This window comes from Sinocyclocheilus anshuiensis, unplaced genomic scaffold, assembly GCF_001515605.1.
Source record: "Sinocyclocheilus anshuiensis isolate Anshui unplaced genomic scaffold, SAMN03320099.WGS_v1.1 scaffold143, whole genome shotgun sequence".
Lineage (NCBI taxonomy): Eukaryota > Metazoa > Chordata > Actinopteri > Cypriniformes > Cyprinidae > Sinocyclocheilus > Sinocyclocheilus anshuiensis.
Window position 1 is genome coordinate 292,563 of NW_015548197.1, and position 22,512 is coordinate 315,074.

The following is a 22,512-nucleotide window of genomic DNA, read 5'->3' on the forward strand; positions in this document are numbered from 1 at the left end:
TTTAGCAAATGGCTGCAATATAACAAAGAGTGAAAAATTGAAGGGGGTCTGAATACTTTCCGTACCCACTGTATATATATATATATATATATATAATTTGTAGAAATAATTACTGAAGTTTTTAGAATTTAAGAAAAGTTGGTATTTTAAAAAATATATTACTTGGTCTTTTTCACGTTTCCATTTCCCCCCCATTTTTTTACATGACATAAAATAGCTTATATATTATATATAAATTACTCTGACAAAAGCACATCAAATTGTTAAAAGTTTTAGAAGTTAAGAAAAATAAAGATGATGTTAAGAAAATTAAAGATGATGGAAGCAAATAACAAAATTACTAAGAGTTTTAGAATTAAAAAAAAATTGTATTGTATATTCTGTTTTACATTTTAAATTATTAATGCTAAGAGTAATTAGTTCTAATAATAAACATTTAGTTCGGTTATGATTTCTTTTTCTTTTGTCAAGTCAAAACGATTTTTGGGGGACTTCTTTTTATTTGTATTTTTTAACACTTTTTTTTGTGGAAACTGAGTGCACTGTGTTTCTCAGGTGAGGTGCCTATCCTGAACGTGAGCTACAAACCACAGAAGATCAGCCCCAAATTTAAAGTGAGTTTGAGTTCGTTTTGATCCATATGATATACATCAGTCTGCAGGAATCGTGACGTTCGGTGTGTTTTCAGGGCAGCGTTCGAGCCCTGCTGCACGATAAGATCAGAGACGCGTACACACACCCTCAGTTCGTCACTGACGTTATGAAGCCCATGCAGATTGAAAGCATCATCGACCAGGACGTGAGTACACCAGCGTTAAAAATAGCTCTAAAATATTTTATCGCCACATTGCACTGTTGTATTCCAAGTAGGCAGTATGTACATGTAATTAATATGTTTACTTTCCGGTTGTTTGGTACGATAAAGGTCTTAAGGAGTTTGTCTTAGTCTTTACATTAAAATAAGGAATTGAATTGAATCTCATTAATTTAATTGTTCTGAATTTGAAAATTGTTCCTCAATTGTTGTTTTTTATACTTGGCTTTTATTTATCACATTTTTTTTTTCCAGTTTTTGTAATTTTACTATTCGAACTTAAACTTACAATTAGTTGCCAAGGCAACATTTCTAATTACATTTTTTAAGTTTATGTATATATAATTTTAGAATTTCAACATTTCAACAAGTCTTCAATATTTTTTAATCTTTATTTGAAATATAATTCTATTATTATGAATACTATTACACCTTTAAAACTGTTGTAGAATTTAAAATTTTGAAAATTTTCAGTTTTTCAGTTTTTAATTTAATGTGAAGTTTTAGTAATTTTAGTTATCAGTTTTTAATATTTCCGTTTAGCTTTAGTTTTTTTAAGTTTTTCTAATTTTAGAAGTTTAACACCCTTAGTACTATTATAGTATTTATCAATATTTCGAATTGGCTTTTATTTTTATATTTTCATTCTGATTTTTTTATTTAATTTTTTTTTGTAATTTTGTAATTTGTCTCGTTTTTCTATTTAATATTTCTATTTAACTTAAATAGTTTTTGTTAACAATAACAACACTTAAGTACACCACACAGTTTAATAGATTATTACATGCTTATTCAAACACACTGATTGTGTGTCTGTAGATCCAGAATCTGTCTGGCGGTGAGCTGCAGCGTGTGGCTTTGGCTCTGTGTTTAGGAAAACCTGCGGATGTGTATCTGATCGACGAGCCGTCTGCGTATCTGGACTCTGAGCAGCGTCTGATGGCTGCCAGGGTCATCAAACGGTAACATCTGCAACACTTTCATGGCAGTTTTTGTGTGTTGGATTCACTATTTCACTGATTCTTTTCTTTAATTGCTGTGCAGATTCATCCTTCACGCAAAGAAGACAGCATTTGTGGTGGAGCACGACTTCATCATGGCCACTTACCTGGCGGACCGAGTCATCGTCTTCGACGGAATTCCATCCAGAAGCACTACCGCCAATACGTACGTCCTTTATTTGCTCTGATAACCTGTGTGTAATTGGTATTACTTTTAAATGAACAAATGTATAGAAAAGACATATATTTTCTGTATTCCAAGTATTGTATCATAAGTCTATGAACATGTAGGTGATTATGAAACTCATGTTAATGCTGAAATGTGTTTCCCATCAGTCCACAGACTCTGTTGGCTGGCATGAATAAGTTTTTATCGCAGCTGGAGATCACGTTCAGAAGAGACCCAAACAACTTCAGACCAAGAATTAACAAACTCAATTCCATTAAGGTAAACATGCACATTGAAACAACTCTGTACAAATGAAATTTGCAGATTGTTTTCTTCAGGATTACATTTAACCAGTGTTATTTTATCATCACTGAGAGAATATTATGGTTTTTATGAATATTTTGAATTAGGTTTTATTTTTATATTACTTCTTTAATTTTAAAGTTTTAGTTTAGTAATTTTGTTTTTGACGTTTTTATTCATTTTTAGATACGTCAATATAGTTTGTTTTTATTTATTTTTTATTAAGTTTTACTTATTTTAGTATCAAAAATAAGTATTAAACTAAAAGAAAATGGGTATTGGCAACTATATGAAATACAGTAAGTTTATTTATTTTTTTTATGTTTTATTTTATTTCAAGTATTTTTATGGTTTTAGTTTAACTATAATAACCCTGCATTTAACCCAAAATTAATTAGGCTTTAGACTGAATTGACATCAACTCTTGATAATGAAGTTAAAATCAAGTAGTCAAGTCGTGTGTGTGTGTGTGTATTAGGGCTGCATGATATATCGAAATTATCAAAATATCGCAATATGCATATCGCAAGGGCGTACGATATCTGAATCATTTTAATAATAGGCTACTTAAATCAAAACGTTGCAAAAGGTCAAAGTTTTAGTTCGACGCATATAGCAGAGAATTGCTTGATGTTAAAAAGTTAAGTGCAATAAGTTGCAGAAAACAAGTCTTTGCCGTCTCGTCTTGCTGTCTGACTCACACCTGAAGCGCACGCACAAGCCGCATCTCGCGCAGCGTCTCTTCAGTTCTGCCGCACACGTGCAAAGCGCGCGCACACAGAGAGACGCGTTTCAGACGGCGCGCGAACACCGAGTTGATTCGTCTTTCGCATCTCCTCATGTTTGAACAGACACATACACACAGAATTGTCAATAGTACCCGTCTCGACGATCATTCTCATAAACGCAGTCGGTTATGTTTTAAATGAATGTAAACAGCTGAGAAAGAAATTGGATGTGTATCATACTGGATCCATGCAGTCGGATTTAAAGGGACAGCAGCCTATAAATACGTGCTGCTGAATATCCCTAATGTTAATCAAACAACAAAACAGCTATAACAAAGATTCATCTCTATAGTGTTTGCTGTGGTATGTGAAGAAGTACTTAAAGTGTATGGAAAGCAAAGTCACAATGATGTAAAATTAGTGTCATTATTTTTTATTTTTTGTATGTTCACACTGATGTTAAAATTACATTTTCTGATTTGTGACATTACTTTTTATGTAATGCTAAAACACTGCTGGTCACTTTTTGTAGTGATTCTTTCTTTTCCTAGAAAGAATGTGAAACAAATTGGTTATATCATTTTCATTTTTAAATATTTTAAAATATAATTGAAATTGATTTTACACACTTTAAGCAATATCGTATCGCATATCGAATATCGCATTTTTTAACAAGGTATCGCATATCGCATTTTTCTTCAATATCGCACAGCCCTAGTGTGTGTGTATATATGTATATGTATGTTTGTTTGTATGTATATTGTATATACATATACAGTAATAAACAAGAAAATAACAGTATTCATATTTAGCTATAAAGCTGCTCTACAGAGGACAATAGTGTCATTATTCAATTAAGTTTAGTGTTGGCAATTAATTTTTTTGGATTGCGACCATCTCAAAGCCTAGTGAGCCTCTTGGCTAGACAGCATTTTTGGGCCTCCTAATAGGGGTTTCATACTTCTGAACCTCCATAAATGCTGTCGAAATAGGTGGCTTATTTGATGATCTTGATATAGTGTCAGTATGTGGACATTAGCTTTGTACCTGTTAATGAAAAACCTGTTTTCTGCTTTCGTCTTTAAGGATGTGGAACAAAAGAAGAGTGGAAACTACTTCTTCCTGGATGACTGAAGGTTCTATTTCACAGAATTCCATAAATTTAGCCGCTCAATATGACATCAGACCAGCGAACGCTGGCATTGTGGACTTAAATGTTTACTGAATTATCGCCACCATCACCACTTCAAACATACAGCTCTACTCCTCTCCTCTTGGCCATTGGTATGATTCCACAAAGAGACGAGATGGATCCTCTGAGATGAGGAGAGGACATTATTTGAGAATAAAACCTTGACAAATGTATGTTTTTGGGTGAATTATCGTTATTAACAACTGAAGTTCTTTCTGGTCACAAAGTAGTGGGAACCAATTTACACATGCCAAACATGCAACTGTATGTTTTGAATAAAATATTTGAATCATGTTACACGATGTGTTACATATTAAATAACCAGATTTCTCAAGATTAGGCTTTTGCCTTCGGCAGTCTTGTAAAGATGCAACTGAAACCGTTCGATATTAAAACGCACTACCAGCTACACAAAACCTGTTGTGTCAATGATATTGGGTGACAAGTCTGTGCAGCGAGATTGTTTTGGAGTAAACTGACTTTAAATGGAAAGACTGCAACTGAGGAAGATTGGCTTGTATTTGGTGTCACAACTACATGTACTTCCCTTACATGAAGGGAATTGCAGTTAAAATTGGCTTGATGTTCTTTAGCTTTTGTTTGGTGTAGTTTGGACATCTTTCTGTATGTACTTTATTTCCTCTGATAAGAGCATATTTGACACAAATGAAAACAAAAGGCTCTGAGGAATATATAGTCCAGTCAAGCAAACGGGAGTTGTACTTGCATGTCTATTGCCTAAATATATTAAAGGGAACTGCAACTGTAAAATGAAAAGACAAGATATTCTTAGGCTTTTTATTTCATGTATAAATGAGAAAGAGAAAACTGAGAAAGATATTCTTAAATCTTTTATTTGTTTGGTGTTAAAACCACATCTTTGGATCAGAAATGTATTTTATTACAGGCATTTGGCATCAACATTCATTCAGCAGATACCCCAGAACGCTGTGGGGGGATGATGGTGCGCAATAAATTAAAGGGAACTGCAACTGTAAAATGAAAAGACAAGATATTCTTAGGCTTTTTATTTCATGTATAAATGAGAAAGAGAAAACAACTGAGAAAGATATTCTTAAATCTTTTATTTGTTTGGTGTTAAAACCACATCTTTGGATCAGAAATGTATTTTATTACAGGCATTTGGCATCAACATTCATTCAGCAGATACCCCAGAACGCTGTGGGGGGATGATGGTGCGCAATAAAGGTGCAGTCAGAAACTCGATCAAAACCAAATTTTCAACAACAAAAAAAGAAAAAGCAAAACTTGACAAAAAGGCACTTTCCTGTGTCTGGTGATATGATAACACCATTAATTGAACTGAATTGTTTACGAGCTTTTCAGGAAAAATCTGACTTTTAGGATAGTCCTCTGAGAACCAGTCTAAAAAAATACCCACATTAAAAGATGTAAATAAAGATTTCAGTGTTTACAGGAAGTGCACATAGATCTGATAAGTTGTATACATTCAAAATCAATATAAAACCAATATTTTTTCCCTTTTGCCGTGCATGTAGGAACAAGAAAACAAAAATATTTATAAGATTTTATTACCTATGCAAACACACAATTACATTTTTACAGGGGTTTAGTGAAATAGGAACAGGTGAAACGGTTGCTTTACTTTTAATCAATGTGGGGAGAGAAAATGCCAGAAAACAGTTAAAAGCATTGTATACATTACTAATCAATATCATTTACCAAAAGCCACCCAGAAACTCAAAACAACAAATTTTGTGTATCTGATATCGTAAACCAAAAAAAATGGTGTATATCCAGCATCACGGATATGGTAACTGCATCTCTACTCTTGGCCCTGCACCTCGTCTCACATAATTTCTGTAGAATGACTGTTCATCTTGTCTGCCTCGGCCAGAATAATCTTTCCAGCCACGATGGCTCCTGCCTCGATATCCTCCTCTGTCATCTTGGCCACGTCTTCCTCCACCCCTGTAGGACTGGCTGTAAAAGGACTGAGTGGTGCTGAGATCCACATTGTGAAACTCCATCTCTTCCACCGACCACTTATCATTAGGAGAATAAGGGTGAATGGAGCGAGAAGGGTCTTCTGCAATAAGACCAGCATGAAGGCTCTTTGGGAAGAGTCCCCCTTGTTTTCCTAAGTTCCCATTGGTTAAATGGGTCAATCCTGCCATGTCTCCTTGCAGTGGGCCAATCTGAAAAGGTTGTGCAACAGGACAATGTCCACTAAAGGGTGGAGGTTCCATCGTGGCCACTGAAACGGGAATGTCTAAAGGCTTGTAATCACCACCACTCAAATGAGGTTGGCCTCCAGGAAAGCCAGCGGTATTCTGCAAGGACCCAAACTGGGGGTTCACAGACCTCTGGCCATTCCCTTGACCTCTGTCCACTGTTGGAGGAACAAACGGCAAGAAATCCATCCGGCCATGAGGGCCATGGTTTAAGGCTTCAAGAGGCATTGGAAGTGGCATACGGTGGTACCCAACAGATGACGGCGGATACATCTGATTCCCAGGGGGTGGATAGGGTGGTGCTGAAAACTGCACTGGAGAGTACGACCCAGCATAGGTACTTAGGCCAGAGGAAGCTGGCCAGGCCATTGGTGGCCTTTGTGGCAGCAGCATTGGAATGGATACAGGGTGATCATTGTACGCTCCCAACTCTATGGGACCAACAGGGCCGCTACCAGATGCTACAGGTGCAACAGGAGCATGGCTGTCCAATGAGGTGTCAGGGATGGAGCTCAAATTTCGAGGAGGAGAAGGGTTTTCTGGTTGCCATGAAGTCACGGTGGGGTTAGCAGGAGAGTCCGAGGAAGGAGGAGGCCCTCTAAGGTGCATCTGATAGGCTTGGTTTAGCGCACCCAGATAAACGATGGGAGGAAACATCGGTTGAGAGTATGCCTGAGGAAATTGGGAGTACATTACACTTCTATGTAATTCCATAAAGAGTAATAGTCTTTAATAAAGCAACAAATGCAAAGAAGAGTTCTCAAAACAGTGTACCTTGACACCAAGGTTGAAGAAGAACCTGAGGATATTGATATCTGAAATAATACAGAATGCATTTCAAAGATTAAAATCATTATGAGGAAGACAGACTAAATAAACTTGAATAATGGGTTATATTTGAGAGAATATCTTAAATGTTAACTCATGCTGAAACTGACAGACTAGAAAGGGTGGCATTAGGGCTGCACGATACATTGAAAATAAACCACACACGATTTGGCGGTTGGCTGCAATTTATGCGCAGCTTGTCAGTGAAGTATGGTTGAATGCTGCTGCATCTAAAAGCCAGAGGGCGCTCTCGCACAGAAACTCCAAATATTCCCCGCAGAAGTACCACCATAACATGCGTAGTTCCAGGAAATGCCTATGGGCATCTTTCTATCACTGTTCTTCAAACCTTCTCAGGTATTTTCATGATAATAAAGTATATTTATAATGATGATGTTTGACGAGTGTTGCTTTTACAAATGCACATTATAGGCGACTCAAGCAGCACTTCCTACTGATCAAAGAGCCGTGCTTCACGGACATGCTGCGCATAAAAACATAATCGCAGTCTTTGCGATATCATAATTGCACACTAGACAGGTCGATTTACGCGAGATTTAGTGTTAATCATGATTTATCGTGCAGCCCTAGATGGCATAGCAACAAAGACAACAAACAGCTTAAACAAGTACAATTTGCCTGAATATCTAACAATTGGCTGCAAGAATCAACAATGTTGTGGTAGAAGGGAAAGTTTTTTTGGTTGTTTTTTTATATACAGTACACAATGGATCACTAGGGTCTTTATTACCTTGCGGTAGGTCTTCTCCTTTTTGGGAGAAGGAATAGGGGGGCAGCGGTTCCACCTCTCCCTTCTCGTTTTTGGGGAACCCTGGATAAACTGGGTCCTGAAGGAGCTGAGACCATTGGACATGAGGATAGGGGAGTTGTTGGGGTTGGGATGGGAGCTCAGGAGCAGGTGCTACACCTGAAGGAAAAGAGAAGTTCTGTGAGAACTCTCATGGAACTTTGATCAACTGCGTTTACTAGAAAGTCAATATTTACAACAATTTTACTTCTGAAATAAGACGCATTTCAAACAATGCCACGTCCGAAATTTAACTTCATTATACAAAACTTACCAGACGCAGGCATGGCTGTTTCACAGGGTCGTGGATCTGATGAGTTGAATGAGGACTGAGGCAAGTCTGGGGGTGGAGCATGGGCAGGACCAGAGGAAGGAGAGATGGAGGTGGGAGGATCATAGGAAAGAGGGATTGGTGTCACAGTAGTGTGAGGGTCTACAGTTTTTTCGCCAATTGGTGGACCACTGCTTGCATCAATGGGAAGGGTGGTAGAAAATGGATCTGGGGCATCTAACATAGGGGCAGGAACTTGAGCTGGGGCAGAAACAGGTATTGCAGAGGCTGGTATACATGGTGGAGCGGAAATAGAAGCTGGTGAGGCGGTTTGAATGGACGGGGTTGGTTCAACAGAAGCACGTGGGACTAAGCCAGAAGGGGCCAGAGTAGTTTGAGTTAGGATAGCAGCAGGTACTTGGACAGGGGTGATTTGAGATGCAACCGAGCTAATCTGAGATGGTGTTTGAGTGGGCTGGGAATTAAGATCAGGAATGGGCAGAACTACGGTAGGCACTGGGACAGTTTGTGATGAGGGTTGGGTAGGTTTCGGTGCAGGCATAGATTGAATAGTGGCAGGGGTGGTACCAGAGACCGCTCCTGCCACAGAGATGGACTGTGATGGGGCTGAAGTGGACACCGGAGCAAACTGACTGCTGTCTGGGCTTCGAGCAGAGTTAGCCTTAGGTGGGATAGGGGTCTTTTTAATTGCCTCAGGAGCAGACTGATTAGGACCAAGGGCTTTAGCAGATTCAGACTGAGATGAAGATGGGGCTTTTTTGGGGTCAGATGAGACAATAACAGCAGGAGGTGGAGAAGGAGAAGGAGAGGCAGGGATGGGTTTCTCTTGTACGTTCTCTTTTATTGTTGACGAAGATTTCTGCCCTGGTTCCTCAGAAACCTTTATCTAGAATAGAGTATAAACCAGTGGCTGGTTAGTACAAAACAACTTAGATTAACATGGAAGGGGCTAGATACATTGCAGTGGTTCTCAACTTTCTCAAACCTTCCTGCAGAGTTTAGTTCCAACCTTGATCAAACTCACCTGCCTGTAATTTTTCTAGTAATCTTGAAGAACTTGATTAGCTGGTTCAGGTGTGTTTGATTATGTTTGGAGCTAAACTTTGTCTCAAGGAAAGTGGACCTCGAGAGCCAGAGTTAAGAACCCCTAATATATTGCTTGCTTTGTTGCCATGCACGTGGACATGGTGGGAAGCAGCGATTCCCAGACCTGGTCCTACAGTACCCCTTAAAAGTACACATTTTGGAGATCTCTTTCATCTGACAACCATTTCAGGCTTTGAAGTCTCTACTATTGAGGTGATGAGTTGAATCTGGTGTGATGGATTAGGGAGACATACAAAATGTGCAGGGTTGGGGGTAGTCCAGGACCAGGGTTGGGAAACACAGGTGTGAAGGACTACAACACTTTCTAGTATACTTCGTTTTGGCAGAACCTAAAAGGCATAATATCTACAGCATGGGTGTCCAATCCTGCTCCTGAAGGGCCAACATCCTGCAAGGTTTAGCTCCAACACACTTGCCTGTAAAGTCTTCTACACACTGCACGATTTTCAGCTGTCCCAGACGAAAGATTGTCATCGTGAAACAATCGTGGCGATTTCTGTGATCATGGCTCCTAAACGGTGGTCCTATGTCGAACAGTGAGAGAGGTTCAAAGACGGCCGTTTTCAGTCTTGTGACCAAAGATAGCCTATGATCATTTTCTGACAGTGTCAGAAATTCAGCATGATCATCGCACAGTATGATTGCTGCTACGACCCACGTTTACTGACCAGCCAATAAAAATGCCACATGAAATCAATGCGACAAAGCGCTATAACATAAAACTACTTACCTCAAGCTTTTATCCCTTCCTCTTTCTTTCAGCACACATAAAAATGACAACTGCCAAACTGTGATTCATCATGCTCTTTTTGTTTACCACTAGGGCATGCTGATGACATTTTATTCTTCTATAGTAACGTGTGTCGTAGCCTACGAGTCAATAGGTGTCATCATCGTATAGTCTGCATACATGTCGTACCCGAGTTTATCAGATCCATGTCGCACAGTGTGATTTGCAATGATCTTTGCAAAAATCGTGCAGTGTCTAGAAGGCTTACGTTTATAATGAGTCTAAAGACCTTGATTACCTGCTTCAGGTGCGTTTAATTAGGGTTGGAGCTTAACTCTTCAGGACAGTGGCCATTCAGGTACAGGATTGGACATCCTTGGTCTACAGTTTAAATAAAGACAAGTCTGACTCCGTCTAGTCTGCTGTTCTCTGTGTAACTTACCCCATGTTTTTCTTCAGTGGCGCTCTTCTGTCTCTGTACAGGCCTCTGGGGTGTTTCTGAAAGCCAAAAAACTAAATAAACTTTAGGATAATGGTTAAACATGAATGAAAATATCATTAGCTAAATTATCGATGTAAAGGCAGTGCATTACGTTTTACAGAGATTTTTTCCTTTTAAACTTGGTTGAAAATGTCTGTCCATGCTACTGTAGATTTAAGTTCATGTATGAAGCATATGTATAAGTATACATTATAAAAAACGCAAACAGATGTCAAGGTAGTTGACGTCAGTCATAAGCCCGGAGCTTCTTCGGCCTATCATGTTGGTGCATCTGGAAATAAAGGGGGCAGAGCTTCACCACTCACCCGTCTCTGAGATATGCTCCTTTTGGTCCTTCTTCCGGGAACCTCTCTTTTCCCCTCCTTTCTTTATGACTTCACTAGCAGTGGCCTGAATTAAAAAGTAAAAATGCATTTGTATCTTTGTTACCAAAAGTTAAGTACTTGTGCACTTTTTGTGTTTCAAGTATAAATGCGTTTGCATTAGCTTCACCGTTTGGGGGCTTGTTCCCAGTGAGGGGAAGTTGTGCTCGTCTTTATGCAGAAGCTCCAAAATGGCGCTCTCCTCTTCTGGAAGCACACACACAGGACTGCTGCGCTGATTGGACCGTCTGAACTTGTTTTTTGTGTCATCTGAGGTGGCCTGCGGAGGCCAGGAGTGTTGCTTATGCACACGACCGCTGGGTGCCGACTGAGATGGCATTTTGTTTGATCGCCGACTTCCTCTGCTCTCCCATTCTGCATAAAGAATCCGATGCGAACACTGAGCGTGTGTGAGTTGATGTCATTCAAGTGTGTTTTTAATTTGGCAAGAACGTACCGGAGGACGTCTGTGTGCTGTTGTTTGGTGCACCATGTCTTTTGCCCTTTTCTGCCGTCTGCCATGACTGAGTCTCTTCAGATGGAAGACGCAAACTCAACAATGGCACAGTTTCTCTAAACACACAAGTAAGAGTGTTAGATGCAGTAGCAATTACATACTGCATATTTTAATATGCTAAATGAATTAGGTCATACTGCCGTTCCTTGCATACAGAAAATTCACATACTATGCACAGTATACATACTACTTTTTCAAAAATAGTAGTTAGTAGAGTCTATGAAAACACCTACACATATGTACAAACACATAAAAACACATACTGTTTGTTGAGTTCCCCAATAAACACAGTGACTGGCCCATTGTCAGGACTGACTTCCTGTACGTAAGCATTATAGAAGCGATTATTCAGCTGCACCTGAGAAATATCCAGAAGAGAACAAAATCAAGACAGTTCCTTTTTAGATAATACATTTCATTTGGATGGCACTTTTCAGTAGCTCAAAGTGAACAAAAATATTCAGTAATTAAAATAGACAATTAAAAATAAAAACATGAAATCACAAATATATATAGTAAAATATCATAAGTGTCAAATTAATGAAAAAAAGAAATGAAAAGTGGCAATATATAATAAAAAATGAATAATAACATACACTACCGTTCAAAAGTTTGTAGTTGAAAGATCTCAAATTTTTGAACGGTAGTGTACCTGTATTAATCAAATGCAACTTTTCAAAAAAGTATTTGAATGCTGTCAGCACATACTGCTAACCTTGCAAGTGTCAAATTAATGAAAAAAAGAAATGAAAAGTGGCAATATATAATAAAAAATGAATAATAACATACACTACCGTTCAAAAGTTTGTGGTTGAAAGATCTGTGTACCTGTATTAATCAAATGCAACTTTTCAAAAAAGTATTTGAATGCTGTCAGCACATACTGCTAACCTTGCACTTATCTCCGACAGAGTACTGCATTCCTGCGGCCATGCAGAAATCCCGCTGCTGCTGAACTAAATACACACACATTAGTTATTAAAAAATATTTTTCAAAGAAAATACGAACTAGATTTCAAAACAGTAACAAAAAAGTAGATGGAGTACTTCGTTTAGAACGGAGCCACACGTCATACTCCACGTTCCTGTAGAAGGCGGGGTTTAGGGACTTTTGCGCCTTAGTGGAGAGAAGGTCACACCCCCTTCCTCGAGAGTGGCCCCTCCCACGACCCTAAAGCGCAGATATAGAGTATCATCAAAAATATTGAAACACAGTGATATCAATCTTTAAGAGAAACAGATGTAAAAAAGAGAGAGAAAACCACCCTCTGCGGCGGTCTGACGTTCATCCCATTGGTTGGCTTTTCTCTGGGTTCACTGGACCTAGTAAGACCAAATACACCAACATATTTCATTTTGATGCATATTTCTGAGTGAAGAAGTATATTAAAAGAATAGTTCACCCAAAAATGAACATTTGCTGAAAATGTACTCCCCCCTCAGGTCATGAAATATGTAGAGGAGTTTTTTTCATCAGATTTGGAGAAATGTAGCATTGCATCACTTGCTCAGCAATGGATGCTCTGCAGTGAATGGGTGCCGTCAAAATGAGAGCGGATAAAAACATCACAATAATCCACACCACTCCAGTCCATCAGTTAATGACTTGAGAAGCCAAAAGCTGTGTGTTTGTAAGAATCCATCGTTAAGATGTCACTTCTCACTAAAATATCCATAATATTACTATTTCCAGTGAAAAAGTTATTTTGTCTGAATCAGTAGAGAAATCTGCGCAGATTACAAGTCAAAACAGTCCAAAATAGCACTAAACAAATATGTGGGTGGATTTTTATGTGAGAGGACAACAGGAGACAGACTTTTTCACGGCAGGAAGCATTATTATGGATTATGGACTTGTATTTTGGCCAAGAAGCAACAGTTTAAAGGGGTCATATGATGCTATTTTAAAGATCATTATTTTGTGTATTTGGTGTAACAGAATATGTTGACATGCTTTAATGTTCAAAAAACACATTATTTTTTAAATACTGTACATTATTGTAGGTCCTCTATGCCCCGTCTCTCTCAAACACGTCGTTTTCTACAAAGCCCCCTCCTTTGACAAGCGCAGTCTGCTCTGATTGGCCAGCTGACCCAGTGCATTGTGATTGGCCGAACACGGATTTGAGACTTTAGTCTTTGCAACTTTACAGATCTTCTTTATGCACCAAGAGCTTGTAACACTCCAAAGAGAAAGGAAAACTTGAAATCGCATCATATGACCCCTTTAAAGTTAAAAACATCTTAATGATGGATTTGTGTCTTATAAACACGCAGCTTTTGGCTTCACAAGATGTTAACTGATGGACTGGAGTGCTGTGGATTACTTGTGGATTATTGTGATGTTTTTATCAGCTGTTTGGACTCTCATTCTGACGGCACCCATTCACTACAGAGCATCCATCGCTGAGACACTGATGCAATGCTACATTTCTACTGATTCTACATTTCATTTGAACTGTTTTTCATCTGATGAAGAAAAACTCATCTACATCTTGGATGGCCTAAGGGTGAGGACATTTTCATCAAAATTCTTTATATTTGGGTAAACTATTCCTTTAAGCCAGGCAGGATTTCATTTTATCCATTGGGATTGACTGGATCATAAAACATGATATAACATTGCACTAATGATACTGTGAGAGAAAACGTCTCATGCACACATGCAAATCCGTACCAGAACTCATCTTCCTCCAGGTCAGACTCCTCACTGCTCTTGCATTCCTCTGAATCCAGTTTATCTCGTCCTTTCCCTCCTTTCATACACGGACCTAAAATACTGCGCTCGACGCCACACACTCGATCATACAGCAGCTCATACAGGATCGCTAGAGGTGGAGAGACAGTTTAATGTAATTATGATACTGAAAGCATAAAGCAGCATTATATAATTAAATAATGAAGCAGCACTCACACTGACACACAGCAGCACTTTTCTCAAAAGATTGTGGGTAAACGCTGTCATAATGGTTTCCATTGAGGAAGCACAGTCGCACCTGACAGAGAAAGAGTGTTATGGAAATAAACCGATTTACATTTTTTAAATATAAAAACTAATAATCTTGCATGAAAGCATGTCTGCACCTTTTTAGTGAAGCCATTCTCTGTGATGTTAACGGGGGGTTGATCAGGCTCCTGGAAAATAACGAAATCATGCCTGGAGAGAAAAGAATTAATACACCATCAGAAATAACAAACGTCAGATTAGTTAATAATAAAAACAATACACTTTAACCCTGTGAAGCCAAAAGGAAGTTTATTGAAACTTTAGACAAAACATTAAAAAATAATTTTGCATCATATTTGATCCATCAGGCTTTTATGGCTCATATATTCTGATATAATGAGAATATGGAGGAAAAACAGCTCAGTTGTATTCAGAGGCCCAAATTGAGCAATATCAGTCGTCAATCAATATCTCCAATAATCTGTTTTAGTAAAATGAGATTGAAATGATCCAAACATATAATGCAATGCAATCCAGAATCAGATGACAGAAGGCATGTAGTAGATTGTGTGCAATGTGTTTTTCAGCAAAGTTTTGATCATGTTGATCATTTAGAGGCCTTTGCGTATCAAATATGATACAGTAGGCATTATAGGATGAATGGTCTTTTATTAAAAGTAATGCATGTCATGCTATTGTCATGAGGGGCATTTCAGAAAACGCTTGCATTCTAAATGAGTTTGATTCATGATTTGATAATCTTGTTGATGATATGATGGATTTTGCACTTCACAATTTGCATTGTAATCACTTTCCCTTCGGGATCGTCATTTATAGGAGCAAGAAAACTGACTGCATGACAAATCTGAATGAGATGTTTTTTTCTGCCAATAAATCCCATTTGTGATCGAATTGATTCAAGTGAGCATAATGCACGACTGGCCACAGCTTCTCAAAAATCAATAACATTTAGCATTTAACATGAAGGCCGGCCATAAAAACCACTGTCCGGCTGATTGAAGTATAATGGTAGACAAGACAACAAACGTCATCACAGTTCATGCCTCAAAATATGCAGTTAAAATACGTAAATAAATGTAATATTCTTACTTATAGAGCTCAGCCAAAGCTGTGATCTCCACCTGTCCAACCCAGCTCTAAACGGACAGAGCAATATAAGGGGGAAAAAAAGAGAAAATATCTACATTTGAATACTAAATAGTCTGTGCAATCAACCAAGCCAGAACTGAAAATGATGTTTTTAATGAGAAACTGAAGTTTATCTGTGTTCAAGCTAAAGCATTTTGGATGAGAGCGTCTGCATTCATGCACAATGTTTTGTTTATTCCATTTGTTACCTGAGGGTCCTGTAAATTCTCCAGGTATTTCTCAAAATTGCCTTCAATAAACTTCCAAAAACAAAGAAACCTTCGTTAATACGCTTATGACATGCTCACAACGTGACTGTATAAATATGAAAACATATATATGAACGCAAAATGCATTTTTATGTAGTCTCACCAGCTCATAGGTAGATCGGTTCCGTCTCAGATAATCCACACAGGTCACTCGCACCTGTGTGTGTAAACCCTGACAGTGCAACACCTGTCAATCAAACACACACCTGCTTCAGTCTGCGCACTTTATGTGTTATGAAACGATTTATAAACATAATAAAACATGTCATGAGGCATCGGCCTGAGTCAGATACATTCAATGCATTATACGCCACCATTTAGCTGTCATAACCCGGAAAAACAGGTTTATCAAAACATAAACAACTGAAAAAAATTCAAGTTTTAAATGCAGACTTCATGAGTGATGATTCAGCAATACCTTTATATAATATTAATTTTTAAAATAATAATGCATATATATATATATATATATATATATATATATATATATATATATGCATATATAAAAATAACATTGATATTAATTCAAATTCACATCCAAAAGTCAATCGAACAGATTATCTATATCCTATAAGTCTACAAAAATTCCTGAAACTACATAACTCAATATATGATGAATATTTATTATATTGATCTCACATCATTTGATATGATTATGAATGACAAAAAGATAGTCTCAAAACAAAGAAATTAGTAATTATTACGAGGCATCTGATCAGGTATTAATGATCATTAAATAATTTACGAGCCTGCATAATATTCGTAAAACGAATATTTTAATAACAATAACAACAATTCATATCACACCTTATGAGAGATTAAGTAAAACCCAACGAAAACGAAACTTAATGAAAATAGTTTATATTATTCACTTTATACAGTTTACAGATTAAATAGTGTTTTCTGTCGAAAAAAAACGAGAACTGTGTAAATATTAGTGCATGTTAGCATAAGCTGCTAGTATGCTAAAGCTAATCAGCTATAAAAGTGGTTTTGACACCGCGTATAATGTTACAAACGGTAACATTTAGATAACAAGGGGTAAAAAACAGGGCAACAAGTGATTTTGTGTGACATTTTAGATAATTGAGTCACACGATGTTACGCTAAGGCGGATAAGGACGTTTTAGATGCATTTAAATATCCATGATTTGTTGCCTGTGTTTGTGTTTCTAAACATTACAATCATGACATTTATTTGGGATTATGAAGACCAGGATCAGTCTGACCTGTTCTGCCACGGCCCTGAACAGACATGACCCATCCTTGGCGACCTTTTTGCGGTAAAAGCCCAGCGAGCGCAGGTACTCGTCCATGCGGCTCTCATGCGTCCTGTCACCGGCCAGCTGCTGCTGCGCGTCCGCCGATGCCGCCCGGAGCTCCATGATGATCCGCTCCCAACGATACAGATCACACTATATCTGAAGACAGGGTTTCCTTACCATCCCTGCACTCCGGTCTCTCGTGAAGGATCCTGAGGGACTGGATTTACTCGCTTTTTATTTCGCACGAAGGAAAGTTGGACAGTCAGGCGCGGCGCTTCCAGCAACATGCGCGTGCAATGCTGCAATATTTTATTCCAAGCAATCACCGGAGAGAGAAGCAGGTAAATGTGTAGATTTATGAAGGCATTAGGACACGATTGAGAAAATAAAAGGAGCTGAGTGAACGCTGGGAGATGTAGGCGGAAAAGAAAGTGAAACTACACACCCCATGCTGCATCTATATAAGTACTGGAGCAGAACTGAAAGAGAAAGTGGCATGCAAACAAGCAAACAAGTCAATAAATACTTGCATTTATTTATTTTATTATTTATGTATGTATTTATTTATACGTACAGGAGCAGCAGAACTTAAAGAGAAAATGGTATGCAAGCAAGCAAACAAGTCAATAAATACTTTTATTTATTTATTTATTAGTAGCCTACAGGAGCAGAACTGAAAGAGAAAGTGGTACGCAAGCAAGCAAACAAGTCAATAAATACTTGCATTTATTTATTTATTTAATTATTTATGTATGTATTTATTTATACGTACAGGAGCAGCAAAACTTAAAGAGAAAATGGTATGCAAGCAAGCAAACAAGTAAATAATTACTTGCATTTATTTATTTCGACACTGTAAAGCTGCTTTGACATAATCAGTATTGTATAAAGCAATATACAAATAAAGATGACTTGACTTGACTTTACTCACAATAACATTGTGACACTGACATAAAAGAGGAGGAACAAATAGAGGCTAAATAAAGTAGCAACAGAACAGGGTACAAACACATGATGCATGCAAATAATTGATAAAATCATGATGTTTACTTTAATAATATTGTGTTTTTGTTATAGTGTTTTGTTTGTGTGTTTTTGCAGATGTGCAGCTTTTGGAGAGGATGTTGAAGAATCTCAGTGATAAGAGATGACATGTCTGTAGTGACCACCTGAGAATAAAGTTTCACTGGTTGAACTTAGTCTTTGTGTGTGTGTGTGTGTGTGTGTGTGTGTGTGTGTGTGGAGGATGTGGTGGTTCCTGGATCAGCAGCTGTTGCACATCCTGGACCAGAGAGAGAATAAAAGACATCAGGATAAAAGGAAGGCAGGATTAAAAAAAGCAAATAACTGGAAGGGGTGGGAAGTATAAGAAAGAGAGAGATGCAATTCTAAGAGAGAGACTTCTCAGTTGTTTATGTTGCACTGACTTGCAGGACAGAAGCTTCTTCAATGTAAGTATGTATTTAATTTATATCACTGATCACCTGAATACATCATATGAATTTATTTAATTAATATTTAATCATGCAATTTAATAGTTATTCAATAATATAAATTCATATTATCAAATTACATAAATGTATATTTTATTGCTTATTTTTGGTAGAGACTTCACTAATTTTAGCTAATACAACAATAATAGATGGAATTAATTTTAAAACCATTAAGAATTCTAGAAACTAAAATTACATCTATAATGTAATGTTCTGTTTATAAATTTCATATGTTTATGAACTGAGTAAAATCATGACTTTTCAATCTTTTATCAAAAAAATATTTGTTATTTTATCATGTTTTCACATCACATGATGCTGATGAAGATGATGCTGATGAAGGCAGTGTTGGCTGGATGTGTGATTGTGTGTGTGTTTCCCGCTCATGGCGTGTGTTTCTCTCGTGGTGCGAGTGTCTCATCGTGTGTGACCATGAAGCCCGGCCACATCAGCTCCTTCCCACAGCACACACACTCCGCCGTCACCATACGCACCAGCCGATCAGTGTACCTGCCACAACACACACTCACAGGTAACACGCATCTGTCTATCCATTCATCTATCTGTCTATCTATCTATCTCTGACTAATAGTTTGTGTGTTGTTCTGCTCAGTAACGGTTCAGAGTTCCCGGGCATTTATGGGGTTTCTGCTTCAGGCTCGCTCCGTTCTGGAGGACCGGGTGGTTGGCGGTGAGTTCATGCACCACCCTCCCAGCACACACACACTGTCTTGCCTCAGTGCAGACGACACCGTCACACACTCGGACAAGATGCTCAAGAGGAATCTGTCGTTCAGCTGGAGGGCCCCAACACAACCCAGCGGAGACCTGCGCTTTTAGTAAGAAAAACACTGGCATGGCTGCGACATTGTGACTGTAGTTCAACTAGCTTAACTAGAACAGAAGAGACGCTTTATGCTGTACAAACATTAACAGGTTGCTTTAGAAAAGCAGGACTGTGCTATTACACCATCAGTAAACCAGTCTAGACTGGCATAGGGTTCAAGTATTGTTATATGCAGACAACACATAAAAATTACCATTTTATTCCCTTTCTCTCTGCAGCATCACACTGGTTCAGTCCTATTTTGTGTACTGGTCTCGAATCAGATCGGCAGTGGTGCATGATGGGACACGTAGTTCTCTGATCACTGACAGCGTTACAGGACAACCAACGGTGAACACGACAGGTGATTATGACACACACACACACACACACACACACACACACACACACACACATTATATACACAATAATAATTAATGGACCTGATTTTGACTTGGCTTTGAAAAAACCTAGCAACCAATCAGAACACCTTAGCAACCACCTAGAACACACTGTGAACTGTGTAGCAAGTTAGCAACAACACAGAATGCCTATAGCAAGCACATAGCAACATGTTAAAAACCACTCACATTGGCATTTGAGCACATTTGAGCATTTGACCACTCACATTGGCATTGTGAAATCACATTTCACATGAGCACATTGGCAACTGCATAGCAACGCCTTGGCAACCAACAATCTAGAATACCCTAGCAACCACATAGCAATGTGCTAAAACCCATTCCAAACACATTAGCCACCACAAAGCATTGCCTTGGCAACCAACTGCCTAGCAATAATCCAGGACACCCTAGCAACTGCATTGCAACATGATAAAAACCACGTAGTACACGTTAGCAACTGCACTGTAATACCTTGGCAACCACCTGGAAGTTCTAGAAAATTCTTTAAACTGCCTAGCAATATTCCAGAACACCATAGCAACTGCTAGTAATGCCCTGGCAACCAACTAAAACATTCTATAAACTCCATAGCAACTATCCAGAACACCTAGCAACTGCACAGCAATTCCCCGGCAACCAACTAACATTCTATATTCTGCATAGCAACAATCCAAACACCCTAGCAACTACGTAGCAACTTGCTTAAAATCTACTCGGAACCCATTAGCAACCAGTGCTGGGTAGAATACTTATAAATTGTAGTCCGTTATTGATTACAAATTACATGACGAAAATTGTAGTCAGTAATGTAATTTAGATAACTCATTTTAGGTAATGTATTCTGACTACTTCGGGATTACTTTTAGATTACTTATGACCTAATTTATGACTTAAATTTTTACATTTTAAATATTTTATTTGTTTACCTGCATGCCAATGTGACCATTAACCAATATCAGAGAACTGTAAACATCCAAATGTGTCATTAATTAATTGAAATATTAACTTTAAATCTCAGGGGGACTTTTTAGAAAGGACATTTTAAATTTAAAAAGAATTAAGGAGAATCAATAAATTATGAATAATTTACTGCCATTGTGTGAATAATTTGTAATCATGTAATCCATAAAAAAGTAACTGTAGTCTGATTACGAGTATTTTAAAATGTAATATAATCAAATTACAAGTACTAAATTTTTGGAATCTGATTACGTAATCCAGATTACATGTAATCAGTTACTACCCAGCTCTGTTAGCAACTGCGTAGCAATGCCCTGGCAACCAACTAGAATATTCTAGAAACTGCAAAGCAACAATCCCAAACACCCTAGCAACTGCATAGTAACAACCTCAAAACACTCTGAGAATATTAGCAACACTAGCATTGTGGTGGTGAGTTTTGCACATTTTAACGCCACTTAAATTTACTTAAATGCAAAAGAAAAGTCATATTTTGCTCACAAAATGTAGAAATTTAGTTTATATTCAATGCTTTGTGTGTTTCTTTTTTTGCGCAGCCTCACTACTGGAAAAAACAGGCAAACACACATCCCTGTCTACACACACAACCACATCTACACATGCTAACACATATGCAACGTATGATACACACACCAACACACACTCAACACACAACACACACACCAACACACGCTCAACACACAACACACACACCAACACACGCTCAACACACAACACACACACCAAAACACACTCAACACATAACACACACACCAACACACTCTCAACACATAACACACACACCAACACGCTCTCAACACATAACACACACAACAACACACTCTCAACACATAACACACACAACAACACACACTCAACACACAACACACACACCAACACACGCTCAGCACATAACACAAACACAACCCCATCTTTTAACACAAACACACCAATGCAAAATGACACTCAAACACTTCTATCCTTGTATAGGCACACATCTACACAAACTTTCCCAATCACGTCTTCCCTTCAGAGCATCCCAACCCATAACACAAACACACCAACACCTGATAACACACACAAAACTTCTGCTAACAACACACACACCATCCCAAATCTACTGTTACAGACTCACAGCGTACACACACATGCATCTAGACACACTACAACGCAACAAACACACACCTACACTCATAACACACAGTTCTTCACTGCCTCCCTCCATCCCGAACCCTCCCCGGCTCCCCGTCGAGCCCTTTCTGACTTCTTCCCATCCCGGGAGCCCACAGAGGGCGCCGTCTCCCTGACCCAGCACAAAAAAGACCCTTCCGAGCTGTTCGGGGATGTTCTCAATCCCCCTAAACAGGCCAAAGACCCGTCTGGAGTCCCGGAGAGAGGCGGCGAGAGGCCGGAGCGCGTGCCTGGGCGGAGTGCATCCGAGCTGGGCTTGCTGCTGGGTCTCTCGGCCGCGCTCGGCATGGCCATCGCCGCAGGTCTCCGGTACCTGCAGAGGAAGCAGTGTCGCAAGCTCACCGCCATGTCGCTGAATGACCGTAACCATGACAACAGAGGCATCATCCATGTGCAGGAGTGCGGAGACCTGGTGCAGGTGCGCAAAATACGGCAGAAC

At 38.6% G+C, this 22,512-nt stretch overlaps 2 protein-coding genes across 3 annotated transcripts in view; one reads left to right on the forward strand and one right to left on the reverse strand.

The window, feature by feature from the left end:
* abce1 (ATP-binding cassette, sub-family E (OABP), member 1) overlaps positions 1–4,875 on the forward strand; it is a 29,632-nt gene extending 24,757 nt beyond the window's left edge. The window contains exons 13-18 of the mRNA XM_016439891.1: positions 556–614; positions 689–799; positions 1,634–1,776; positions 1,859–1,981; positions 2,152–2,263; positions 4,102–4,875. Coding sequence (XP_016295377.1) covers positions 556–614; positions 689–799; positions 1,634–1,776; positions 1,859–1,981; positions 2,152–2,263; positions 4,102–4,149 — 596 coding nt within the window. The 3' untranslated portion in view covers positions 4,150–4,875. The remainder of the gene's footprint in view (positions 1–555; positions 615–688; positions 800–1,633; positions 1,777–1,858; positions 1,982–2,151; positions 2,264–4,101) is intronic.
* A 431-nt stretch (positions 4,876–5,306) lies between these two features.
* Positions 5,307–17,425, reverse strand: LOC107653222 (OTU domain-containing protein 4-like). 2 transcript variants are annotated; one of them, XM_016439892.1, is made up of 19 exons: positions 17,164–17,425; positions 16,038–16,121; positions 15,875–15,925; positions 15,627–15,673; positions 14,654–14,726; positions 14,484–14,565; positions 14,247–14,397; positions 12,835–12,892; positions 12,617–12,740; positions 12,461–12,525; positions 11,833–11,927; positions 11,510–11,625; positions 11,183–11,427; positions 10,996–11,080; positions 10,631–10,701; positions 8,334–9,237; positions 8,003–8,179; positions 7,198–7,238; positions 5,307–7,095 (listed from the first exon to the last, which is right to left on the reverse strand). In XM_016439892.1, exons 1-19 carry the CDS (start codon positions 17,317–17,319, stop codon positions 5,992–5,994), a joined length of 3,729 nt encoding a protein of 1,242 aa, XP_016295378.1. In that variant the 5' UTR covers positions 17,320–17,425; the 3' UTR covers positions 5,307–5,991. The 2 variants fall into 2 exon arrangements, with proteins under 2 accessions (XP_016295378.1, XP_016295379.1); XM_016439893.1 differs by having other exon boundaries at positions 10,631–10,686; positions 17,164–17,423.
* Between the last annotated feature and the right edge of the window lie 5,087 nt (positions 17,426–22,512).